The sequence below is a fragment of the Primulina tabacum genome, chromosome 1 (assembly GCF_025594145.1).
Source record: "Primulina tabacum isolate GXHZ01 chromosome 1, ASM2559414v2, whole genome shotgun sequence".
Lineage (NCBI taxonomy): Eukaryota > Viridiplantae > Streptophyta > Magnoliopsida > Lamiales > Gesneriaceae > Primulina > Primulina tabacum.
This window is the reverse complement of record NC_134550.1, coordinates 11,824,113-11,837,152: the sequence shown is the minus strand read 5'-3', so window position 1 is coordinate 11,837,152 and position 13,040 is coordinate 11,824,113. Positions and strand designations below refer to the sequence as shown.

Sequence of the window (13,040 nt, the reverse complement as noted above, 5' to 3'; positions counted from 1 at the left end):
GTCTGAATCTTATATTCTCCTGAAAGGAATCAATAATAACTATGTACTTGTTCAGCATATTAATATCAATAATGCGATTAAATCAGAAAACACAAGTACAATCACAATCTAACTCAATTTCATCCTCATCCTACTGTAGTATACGATATTTCACAGAAATCTCTGATATCAATTCTTCTACCCAAAAGGTACGGAAATCAATACTACAGTATAAACAGACTCAACAGATACAGCATATCTCAATGCAACTCAGTCAAAGATAATCGTAGAGAATGCATTAGTATATATCATTACCTATGCAATATAATCATAAAAGAACAATACCTGCCACTCTATCATCAGGTGTGTCCTATGTCTGTTCCTCGGTCTTCTGCTCCCTAAAATCTTCGGGAACTTCTCTGAGGACAAACTCTAGCAAAATGCCCCGGCTGTCGGCAGATACGACAACTACCAGTAACTCCCTGGCATTGTTATGTGGGATGTCTTCCTCCACAAGTTCTGCAATACACTCCAGTATAACTTGGGCTGGAACCACTGGAGCTAGTTGAACCGCTCAGTCCGCTCCTTAACTTCTTGAATGGTTTCTTTCGAGCTTTCAGCAAATCTTGCTTTCCACTCGTGCTGCCGCGATCAAATCGGAGAGGGGATTGCTGTGTCTGGGGTTGCATCGCACACACCCTTTTTAGTTGTCTAATCAGACTCGCCTCCGCTCTCTTTGCTTTACTCAAGGCATCAGCAAAATGATAAGGTAGCTGCATATTCATCAATGCAACTATCTCCGAGTTCAATCCTCTGATGAACTGATCCGCTACCGCTTCATCATTCCCAATTACATGAGGAGCAAAACGCAGTAGAGTAGAGAATTTCGCAACATATTCTTCAATATTCAGTCGGCCTTGTCTCAAATTCTCAAATTCTGCTTTCTTGTCCTCCCGGTACGAAACTGAGAAAAATCTTCGATAAAATTCAGTTCTGAATATTTCCCACGAAATCACTGTACCTCTCTGTTCTAGCATTCTTTTACTTGTAATCCACCAACTCCTGGCAGTCTCTCGTAACTGGTGGAATATCAGTTTAATTCTCTGCTCATCTGAATAATCAAGTAAATCAAACAGTATTTCTATGTCATCAAACCAGTTCTCACAATCTTCAGACGTCTCGGTACCACTCAGGATCGGCGGCTGAAATACCTGAAATTCTTTCAACTGTATTTCCATCTGAGTTTCTGATACATCTATCTGTTCAGTCGAAGTACTACCCCTTTCTGGAATTCTCCGTGGAGGTATATCTGCTTATCAAAACATTAGTACTCAAATACTACAAATCTGTTCCAAATCTTTCTCTGATCATCTTACTGCTGATCATGAATCAGATCTGATTCATACTCAATAATACATAATACCAACTCAAATCAATTAATCAGGTAACCATGTATTTCAAAGCAGTAAAACATAATCTCATGCTAGCATACACAATGTAAATCAACATTAAAATAAATCTCATGCTAGCAATCACATGCAAGGAAAGAAAAATAAATCTATCTACCCCGCTCATTCTCTTCTATCTCAGTCTAAAGGATCTATCGCTCTGATACCACTTGTTGTGGGGACCCGGACGCTAATCATCATCTTAATCATCTTTGGGATTTAATTATCCATTAAGATAAACAGGGTCTAAAATTTTTTTTTTCTTTAAAATGCGGAAGGTAATGGAATCAATCTATTATACAAACTAGTATAATAATACAAATCTTGTACAACATGCTTCTAGTTCAAACTAGTCTAAGGTTTAACTACTAAATTTCAAGTATTAAACCAAGTCTACAATAAATCCGGAGTCACCACTCTAAACTCGTCTTCTCTCATCATCTTCTTGACCCCGATCTTGTCCCACCTGTTGTCATGCACACATACAAACAAGACAACAGCCGGATACTCCGGTGAGAATAAATCCCAGTATAAATAATGTATACATGCAATTAACTGGATTAACATAAAAGCATTAATTATATCTTATCACATGTAGCATAATCAAACAACATGTATCAATACCAGTCTGTAAATAAAACATGAATCGTAATCTACGAAACATAAATCAATACGGATCTGTAAATCAAATTCTAGTCTCAATATCTAAGACTCGACTCATCTCTCATTCTAATCTAGGGATCCCGGTGAATAAGAACGTAACAAGTCTCCCACCTACTACTACCAGTCGCGGTGGTGGTACGTTCTTATTTCTGGACTTTGGTCTAGCTGTATCGAATAATCTACAATAAGAACAATGTCTGTATCTTAAGCATATCGATACACCAAACGTCCAGTGCCTTGGCGTATCTACCAAGACTAAGCCTAGTCTGACAATGTGCAATGGGTCAGTGACTATACTGCCAAAATCTAACCCCTCTGTCAGTGACTTTCACTCAATAGCTCTCTGCTTTCTATTTCTAATTCAATATAATAAACATAATCATGAAAATGCAAATGTATAAAAACAATACCATACAAGTATGTGGTTTAGGGAAACTCAGTTAAATCTAACTCAAGTCGATCTCCCAATTAACATCAATTTATACCTTTCTCTTCACGATCTGATGAAGACGAAGTCTCGTATCCCAATCTGTCCATATCCAAATCTGATAATGACAATCATATAAATACCATATCAGTATATAACTCAATTCAAGATCTGTTCTGATCAATACTCAAATCGGTTTATAATCTGATCCATATATGAACAAGGTACAATCTAATTCATATCAATGATATCACGATACAATCGAAATCATTACTGAATCTGATCAATCTCAATCTACTGCTGTTTCGACAGCATAACAATACAGTCTTGATACCCCGTCAATCTCAACATCACAGATATAATACCAGAACTCATAATCAGTATCCGTACAATCCAAAATCTGAATAGTAACACAACTCTGATATAGAATCTCAACTAAATCAACTCTGAAATTCATAATAATTATATAACCAGTCTATTCTTTAATCTGACTTCAATTATACAATGTCTACTGTAGCAGGAACATCATATCTGATTCACATTCAATTCTGACAATATCATAAATTCAAATCATGTCTAAACGTAACAAAACTTACGTCCAGTTGTAGCTGTCGTCGCTAGTAAAATGATATCGTACTCGGATTCAAAATCAGACGGACGGAATTTGCGTGGGGTTCAATTTTCGCACATCAGGAACTTGGAGCTTCGGTTCCTCTCTTCTTTTTATTTCTGAGAATTTGACGTTGCTTATATATATATATACCTATACACGTCGCACGGTTATGGCAAGTGGCATCCTTCCGTTTTGCATGCCTCGCGCATATGCGCGCACAAGGTCGCGCATATGCGCCTGGCTTTCTGCCCGGCACCGTGTGGTTTATCCTCTCGCGCATATGCGCGACATTTCTCGCGCATATGCGCGAGATGTTCTGTCTCGCACATTCCCTTACTCGCGCATATGCGCGCCTTCCGCCGCGCATGTGCGCCGAACTCTCTGGACGTTCCGCGCATATGCGCGCATTCAAGCCGCGCATGTGCGCCGATTATATTCTTCACACCTAATGTGATTCCTTCTTTCGGCTCTCCCGATCTGATCCGTTCCGTCTATAATCATCTTTAAATAAATAAATAAATCATTTCAGATTAATCTCAGATTACAGTAACAAAATCTCGGGCCTTACACGTAACTTGTATAATGAATATGTTGAGGCTCACAAAAAAAATATTGGTGAAAAGGATGTTCAAAGTGAGAGTAAAAAAGAAAGCTCTAATTGTACAAGCAGTATTGTCAGTGGAAAAACAAAAGGTAAAGTAAGGGCACAATTTGCCAACTACATTAAGAATGTTGATAGTGTAGAGCAAGTGAAGTCTGAGCTTGAAGTTTACTTTGAGGAAGGAATTGTTTTTTGTGAAGATGATCAAGAATTTGATGCATTGTCATGGTGGAAGATGAACAACTTAAAGTTTATGATTTTGTCAAAGATGGCGTGTTATGTACTATCAATTCCAATAATTTCTGTGGCTTTTGAATCAGCTTTCAGTGCAGGTGGTAGAGTTATTGATCCATATCACGCCAATTTGGGAGTAGAGATATCTCAAATGTCGCTTTGCGCAGAAGATTGGTTACGTGCTCGTTACCAAATCAAGAGAAAAGCAAAAGTAAGTAAATTGATATAATTTAATTATGTATTTATTAATTATGTGTTATATATCTAATTTATTGTGTTTCATCAAATTTGGTTATTTATGTCCAACATATTGAATTTTTGTATTTGTATGTAAAAGGGGAATTTGGAGCTTAAAGAGATTAATTTGACTTAAAATACTTGGAATCAACTATCAAGAGCTCTTATAAAGTTTTTTGTAGTTAAATTGGTAAATTTTATTTTTTTAAAAATTTAAATATATTGTTTTCTTCTTGATTAAATTGATAACTCATTTTTATTAAAAAATTGTTATTATGGACTTTGCAGGGTAGTTGACTAGTTGTTATTGGAGATGATTATGTCATTTTTGATTTTAATGGATTCTCTAACGTCCTCTCTACTCTCACCAGACTTAGTTGGAGTATTAAATGGGTGAAATTATTTCATTGTTATTTATATGGTGATATCAGTGTATAATGAATATTCTAGATGTATGATTTTGGAATGTTCAATAATATACTGATTTATGTGTTTTTTAGCTCTTATTTGTGTCGTTTGGTTATTTATGAATGAATTTATATTTTTATGTCTAATTTAAAATTAGTTTATAGATATATTTAATTTTTAACAAGCTCGATTCAAACTCAAACTCGAGATCAATTCTATGCTTATCGAGCTCGAAAACGAGACGAGCTCAAGCCAGGCTTGTTAAACATGCTAAACGAACTATTAATGAATCAAGCTCGAGCTTGGCTGGATTAACATGCTAAACGAGCTTTATCGAGCCGAGCTCGAGCTTTTCTCGAGCTCAGTAATTTCAATACAAACCGAGCTCGAGCCTGATAATAGATGCTCGAATCGAGCTCGAGCCTCCAACAATTTTAAACAAACCAAGGTCGATCTTAATACTGTTTGGTTTGGTTTGGATCGTTTACATCCCTATCTGTCGTTGCCTCTTGAACAACCGCCGCTATCAACTGTGCTAGTTCTTCTGGAGCAACAATAATTGTTGGTTGAGAGTCACTAGAGAGTGAATTACCCTAGGGGACCCCAAAGTCTGTGGTCTCCCTCCTAGAAGGATATCTCCGAGTTGAGTTTCAATTGAAAACCATAGTTATGTCTATAGATTCGGTTTCTAACAGACGGTGCCAATGATAATGCCCGGGTCGATTGGATGAGCTAGGTGGACAATGTATTGGACATAGATGTATAATTTCATTGTGAACATTTTTGACAAAATGAGATGAGCTCGGGTGGCCTGGCATGCACTACGAGTACTCATGACCGAATAGGATGAGCTCAGGTAAGATGATCTGCAACACACTCAACAACAAAATGTCAGTGGGCGCCATAAATTTTTGGTATCACCACTCCGACGCTCAAATCAATACAAGACACACTAAGTAGATAGAGAATTTATTGAATGTAGTAGAATGCAACACCTTCTGTTCCAAATGAATGAGAAAACCTAGATATTTATAAGAGAGAAAATGACCTTGATTGCACTGGACACGGTTCTTGATTAGACATCTACCCATGCTCTGCAGACTGATAGTAGGCATGTCGACCCATATTATCCCTAGTCTTGTCATGAACACTGATTTGTCATATTAATAATTACGATATATGGTGACCCATACTTATGGGCCCCGTTCCCATCTTCTCATGGTTGGTTTGAGTAGGAAGGAACCGATCTGGACTGTTTCTGCTGGTGACCGGGTAATGTGAGACCGGGTGGATGGTTTGGAAATTTGGAGAGGAACATACCCCTCGATCATTGGTGAACATGGTCTACGATCACTTAACTTAATCTTCTCGAGAACCCTTCCTTGTCTGGTTAGGGAAGACTCCAAAATGTTGCATGTGCCCGGGATGTCAAGGGATTTCCTGCGTGGTCAGACACTTTTTCCACCCGAACAGTATCATTCAACTCTGTCTTGCCTGGCCAAGAATATGAGTCCGGCTTGTATGAGTCCATAGTGATCTGATATGCTTCCATGGCTGCTGCATGCTCGAGGTTCTTTATACTTGTTAGTCTTTCTTTATCCGAGCTGACTTTTACTTAGTCTCTTATTGGCTTCTTTGGACTTTCTAAACTTGTCTTACTTTGGTCCTCCTTATCTGTCCGAGTCTATGGATGACTCGAGTCATTTTAAGAATATCACTAAGGAGTGTCTTTCAAATCAATGGAGGCATGGATAACGAGAAATTTGCAAATGAATAATGATATATTTGACTCGATTAATGATAAAAGGAATGAGCTTCTTTGGCTAATACATAGAATCTGGTCATTTTGTAGAGCGAAAAAGTAAAAACAAGTCAATCCCATGTGACTATCCCGATTTAATATGTCTCCATTCAAGATTAATTGCATTGTAGTTCAAAATAAATTAATAAATAATAAATAACAAAAAAAAAGTATGAGATTAGACAGATCAATTTTGTCATATATATCTTGATCTAATATGATATAATTTATGAAAAAATATTATTTTGTATATCAAAAATATTGTTTTGCTTTACAAATATTTACCAGATTGACTCAATTCACATATATTTATTTTTATATTATATATATATATATATATATATATATTATTTTCATATACTATCTTATTCTTTGATTCACTTGTCTGAATTTTAATTATAATAAACACAAAATATTTTTTTATGCTCTAACCGAAAAATCTTAACCATAATGCTTTCGCTTGCCCTCATGTTTTGCCACATGTTATGTGTGATTTTTTTTCTTTCGAAAATATATATTATGTGTTTTAGAATTTTGTTTAAACCCGCATAATTTTTCATAAAACTCTAAAATTATTCGTATACTTTTCAACATCGTATCCCTAAATTAGCCTTTAAAATTGAATTAAAATCGATCTATCCCAATATATATTTATTATACCTCAAATATTCCCTTTCAAAACCGTGTGGTTGGTAGTTCACACCGAACTTAAATAACAACTAGTAGGTCTTTTGGAGGAAGGTGTCTCGGGATCATTATAAGTAATATTTTTGACATAAAAAATAATTTTTTTCATAGGTGAATCAAATTGGATACTCATATCACAAAATTGACTTGTAAGATCGTCCCTAAAAAATTTTTGTGAATAACAAAATATCCCAATTTTTGGGTCCAGAGCTCTCAGTGCCCCATTTATTCAATATCGTACAAAAAAATAAAACAGGGCTAGAGTTTTTAATTAAAAAATCGTAAATAGGAACAGTTTGTTCTGTTTTGGTCATTCATCAACTCCTCAATCTGCATTAGATATATTAATTTACGAGTATAGAATTATAAAATTTTGCAATTCTTCCAGGTGCATAAAATGATAAAAATGAACCACCAATCATTTGACAACCCTACGTAATACTCATAAAAATGAATGCACCAGTTGAAATTTCTTGCTCTGATCATGCCCATGAATAACAAATACCACAAACATTCCTCGAAAAAAAAAATCAGCTATGTTCTATGAAATTCAAGAATCAATAATAAATAAACAATAGATTGATGAAAGTCGAAGAGCGAAAAGAATACGGTATTTCATTTCATTTTTGGGCAAAATGAAGAACTCAAATTGGAAATCTCCAGCCACCATCTATAAGGTCCACTTCTTCAACGGTAGGTGCAGCTATTGTTGATTCTCCAATGGCTGCCATCTTCCATTCACACCCATTAACATGTGCAGAATATCCTCTATAAATAAAGGCTTCAGCTCGTTGTTTAAATCATCCCATTCCCAGTTGAGGAATCCTAATCCCAAGTAGAGGAGAGCCTTGAGAGTGCTGTGAGACATCAAAGAGTTTTTATTTCTGTCTGTAAATTAAATCTATGAATTGAATAGATTGATTTTTCTTTCAAATTAGTTTGATCTTTGATAGTTTAATTCCCAACAAGTGGTATCAGAGCCTGGTTAGAGGTATTAGCCATCGAAGGAGAGCTCTTTGTGAAAAATTCGATTTCGTGAAAGTGTCTGAAATCTTGTTTTGATTATACCACGACGTAGCTCTCGTTCCCACGAGTCTACCGGTATTTTCAGATCAAAAATCGGACATCAAACGAATTTTCTGTGATTTTTCAAAAGTTCTTTACGAAGAAGATGATGAACAGTGCCCGCCACGTCATTGTAACGTAAGCGTCCAGTCAGTGCCACGTCATAAGCACTATTCAATTTTCTGAAAATTGCATTTTGGTCCTTATACTTTCTGCTCGTTTCAAAATGGTCCTTTATCTTTCCTAAAGTACAGAATGGCCCCTGGACTTTTGGTAATGACTTAGAGACCCCTGAACTATCAGAAAGTTATATAGTGATCCCAAAATTTTCAGCAATAGAATTTCTGACCCCGAAGTGCCTATTCCACCATTTTCGGCAGTTCCGGAGACAACGGTGTACTCCGTTTTACGAGATTCAGCTCCTATTTTGATAAATAAATATTGAAGATGACCACAGAAGAGTCAACATCATATTCTGGAGCTATGATTATGCTCACGGCAACCAACTACACGCTGTGGAAACCTCGGATGGAAGATCTCCTCAGCTGTAAAGATTTGTTCGATCCCGTAGAATTGAAAGGTGAAAATCCTGATCCAACCAAAGCGTCAGAGTGGAGGAAATTAAACTGGAAATCTATTGGTCAAATCCGACAATGGATTGATCATAGTGTCTTCCACCATGTTGCACAGGAGACAGACTCATATGCTCTCTGGAAGAAGCTGGAGGACATGTACCAGGCCAAGACCGCTCGGAATAAAGCCCTGTTGATGAGGCGGTTAGTCAATATGAAGTTCAAAAGTGGAACTTCTGTTGCCGAGCATACCAGTGAGTACCAGAGTCTGGTAAATCAATTATCGTCTGTAGAGATGCCGCTTGGAGATGAGATGCAGGCACTCCTACTTCTCAGTTCACTTCCTGATAGCTGGGAAACACTTTTAGTTTCTCTCAGCAACTCGGCTCCAGATGGCAAACTTACCATGTCCATGGTTAAGGATGCCCTGTTCAACGAGGAGGCCAGGAGAAAGGATATGGGCACATACCAGACTCATGCCCTTCACAGAGCCCCGAGGAAGACAACAAGAGAAACAACAAAGGGTAAAGGCAAATGGAGAGGCAGAAGCAAGAGCAGAGGCAGATCCACCAATGGCAGAAAACCTTCGTATAAATGTCATCACTGTGGAATAGAGGGTCATATGAAGAAGAATTGCTACAAATGGCTAGAGGAGCAAGGCCAGAGCAGTTCCCAATCGAAGAACAAGGGTGGAGAAACTGCTAGTCATCATTCCTGGAGATGTAGCGTTCTGTTCGACCCATAATGAGACATGCCTTCACGTTTCAAAAGAAGACACAGAATGGGTAGTAGTTACTGCAGCTTCCTACCACGTGACTCCGCACAAGGAATACTTCATGACATACAAAGCTGGTGACTTTGGAGCAGTGAAGATGGAAAATTCCAGTTCCTCTGGGATTGTAGGAATTGGAGATATCCAAATAAAGACAAGTGTTGGAAGTACAATCACTTTGAAGGATGTCCGACATGTGCCAGATCTTTGGCTCAATATTCTTTCTGGAATAGCCCTTGACAACCTAGGGCTATGATAATCATTTCAGCAATGGCACATGGAAGATGTCAAAGGGTGCTTTGATAGTCGCTCGAGGACACATTTGTGGCACACTGTACAAGACTCACATGAAGATATGTACAGACACCCTCAACTTAGCTGAGAAGGAGGGTTCTCAAAATTTGTGGCACCAGAGACTCGGCCATATGAGTGAGAAAGGGTTGTCTACCCTAATAAAGAAAGAACTTATCATCGTTGACAAAGATGCTGCGCCAGATCCTTGCAATCATTGTCTATTTGGTAAGCAGCACAGAGTCTCATTCAGTTCCTATTCAACGAGAAGATCAGAGTTGCTCAGTCTGGTACACTCTGACGTTTGCGGTCCCCTGGAGGATGAATCACTAGGCGGAAATAAATATTTTCTGACGTTCATTGATGATGCTTCTCGAAAGGTGTGGGTCTATTTCCTGAAAACGAAGGACCAGGTATTCGAATACTTCAAAATGTTTCATGTCATGGTAGAACATGAGACTGGGAAGAAATTGAAGTGTCTCCGGTCAGATAATGGAGGCGAATACACTTCCAAGGTGTTCGATGCGTATTGCAAAACATACGGCATTCGACATGAGAAGACGGTCCCTCGCACCCCTCAACACAACGGTGTAGCCGAAAGAATGAACCGGACAATCATGGAACGTGTTCGGAGTATGCTCAGTATGGCTAAACTGCCAAAGTCATTCTGGGGGGAAAGCAGTCAGAGCCGCCTGTTACCTGATCAACAGATCACCATCAGTACCACTGAATTTTGAAGTTCCGGAAAAACTGTGGTCTGGAAAGGATCCATCATACTCACAGTTAAGAGTATTTGGATGTTTGGCGTACGCACATATATCCAAGGAGCTCAGACAAAAGCTTGATGCAAGGACCACTCCATGCATTTTCATTGGCTATGGAGATGAAGAATTTGGATACAGACTATGAGATCCAAAGGAGAAAAAGGTGATCAGAAGCAGAGACATTGTGTTCCGTGAAATCCAGACAATAGAAGACATTGAAAAACCTACAATGTCTCAGAAGTCAAATGTTGGTGCTCTAAATTTAGATGCAGCACTAAACCCATTCGATATAGTGAGAGAATACATGCCAGAAGCAGAAGCTGAGGAAGAAGGGGGTGTTGAGCAGGGGGAGCCACAACCCACTCCACCAGATGTTCCAGGACCATCACAAGGTCCAGATGATGGTGAATCTTCTCAGACTATTCCAGAAGTTCGTAGGTCTGAACGAGGATGGATTCCATCTAGAAGATATACGGAATCCGAGTACCTTCTGCTTACTGAAGATGGAAAACCAGAGAGTTTCCAAGAAGCACTATCTCATAAGGACAAAGAAACATGGTTGTCAGCAATGCAAGATGAGATGGAATCTCTACAGAAGAATCACACTTATGAGATCGTAGAACTTCCAAAAGGGAAGAAGGCGCTAAGAAACAAATGGGTGTTCAAGATGAAGAAAGATGGCAGCGGACAAGTGGTGAAATACAAAACATGATTGGTAGTCAAAGGATTTCAACAGAAGAAAGGAATGACTTTGATGAGATATTTTCACCAGTAGTCAAGATGACTTCAATCCGAGTTATACTTGGCTTGGTAGCAAGTATGAATTTGGAGCTTGAACAGATGGACGTGAAGACAAGCTTTTCTTCACGGAGATTTAAAAGAAGAAATCTATATGGAGCAGCCAGAAGGTTTTGAGGTTTCAGGTGATAACCTCGTTTGCAAGCTTAAGAAAAGCTTGTACGGTCTAAAGCAGGCACCAAGGCAATGGTACAAGAAGTTTGACTCATGCATGGCAAGTCAAGGCTATAAGAAAACTGCTGCAGATGAGTGCGTTTACAGTTCAGAAATTTTCAGACGGGAGTTTCGTTGCTCTTCTACTTTATGTAGACGATATTATGATCGTGGGAAACGATGCAACGAAGATTAGTCAGTTAAAGAATGAACTCTCTAAATCTTTTGAAATGAAGGACTTAGGACCAGCTCAACAGATTTTGGGAATGCAGATTGTTCGAGACAGAAACAACCAACGGTTATGGTTATCTCAGGAGAAGTACATTGAACGTGTGCTCGAGAGGTTCAACATGAACAACGCCAAACCAGTCAGCATTCCACTTGCCAATCATTTCAAGATGAGCAAGAGTGCATGTCCTTTATCCAAGAAAGTGATCGGGGAAATGTCATCAATACCATATTCTTCAGGTGTTGGAAGTTTGATGTATGCATTGGTATGCACAAGGCCAGATATTGCTCATGCAGTGGGAAAGGTGAGTCGTTTTCTCTCCAACCCTGGGAAGCAGCATTGGGAGGCAGTAAAGTGGATTCTCAGGTATCTAAAGGGTACTACTAAATTATGTCTTTGTTACTGGGGAGCTGATCCAATATTGGAGGGCTATATGGATGCAGATATGGCCGGAGATATTGATAGTAGCAAATCTACTTCAGGATATATCTACACTATCGCGGGGGGAGCTGTCTCATGGCAGTCACGACTGCAGAAGTGTGTTGCTTTATCCACAACAGAAGCAGAGTATATTGCTGTCGCTGAAGCTGGGAAAGAAATGTTGTGGCTAAAGCGATATCTTCAAGAACTTGGAATTAAGCAGAAAGAGTACAAGGTACATTGTGACAGTCAAAGTGCTCTCGACTTAAGCAAGAACTCCATGTACCATTCCCGTACAAAGCATATTGATATTCGATATCATTGGATACGTGAAGTTATGGATCGACAACTGTTGAGACTAGTTAAGATTCATACGAAGGACAATCCAGCAGATATGTTGACAAAAGTGGTAACTCGAGAAAAGTTAGAGCTATGCAGAGACATAGCTGGAATGCTTGTTTTGGATATGGCTGGAGGGGGAGAATTGAAGAACTCAAATTGGAAATCTCCAGCCACCATCTAGAAAGTCCACTTCTTCAACGGTAGGTGCAACTATTGTTGATTCTCCAATGGCTGTCATCTTCCATTCACACCCATTAACATGTGCAGAATATCCTCTATAAATAGAGGCTTCAGCTCGTTGTTTAAATCATCCCATTCCCAGTTGAGGAATCCTAATCCCAAGTAGAGGAGAGCCTTGAGAGTGCTGTGAGGATCTGAGAGTTTTTATTTCTTTCTGTAAATTAAATCTATGAATTGAATAGATTGATTTTTCTCTCAAATTAGTTTGATCTTTGATAGTTTAATTCCCAACACAAAATTCTTATGGCAAAGTAACTTTTTTTTTTAAATCTTGACCCCTCCCCTGACCTGTGCAC

The 13,040-nt window shown here is 38.5% G+C and overlaps 1 protein-coding gene across 1 annotated transcript; it reads left to right on the top strand.

Moving 5' to 3' along the window:
• The first annotated feature begins 3,142 nt into the window (after nt 1-3,142).
• Nucleotides 3,143-4,876, top strand: LOC142504964 (uncharacterized). The gene is made up of 4 exons (XM_075617801.1): nt 3,143-3,225; nt 3,660-4,176; nt 4,303-4,392; nt 4,491-4,876. Exons 1-3 carry the CDS (start codon nt 3,143-3,145, stop codon nt 4,336-4,338), a joined length of 636 nt encoding a protein of 211 aa, XP_075473916.1. The 3' UTR covers nt 4,339-4,392; nt 4,491-4,876.
• Nucleotides 4,877-13,040: the final 8,164 nt, after the last annotated feature.

What these genes read in the sequence shown, in the direction of transcription:
- LOC142504964 (XM_075617801.1), top strand. Translation starts at nt 3,143, where the DNA reads ATGATATCGTACTCGGATTCAAAATCAGACGGACGGAATTTGCGTGGG. An exon ending in ATCAGGAACTTGGAGCTTCG is followed by an intron (nt 3,226 to 3,659) that starts GTTCCTCTCTTC and finishes AAATCATTTCAG; the next exon opens with ATTAATCTCAGATTACAGTA. An exon ending in AAATCAAGAGAAAAGCAAAA is followed by an intron (nt 4,177 to 4,302) that starts GTAAGTAAATTG and finishes TGTATGTAAAAG; the next exon opens with GGGAATTTGGAGCTTAAAGA.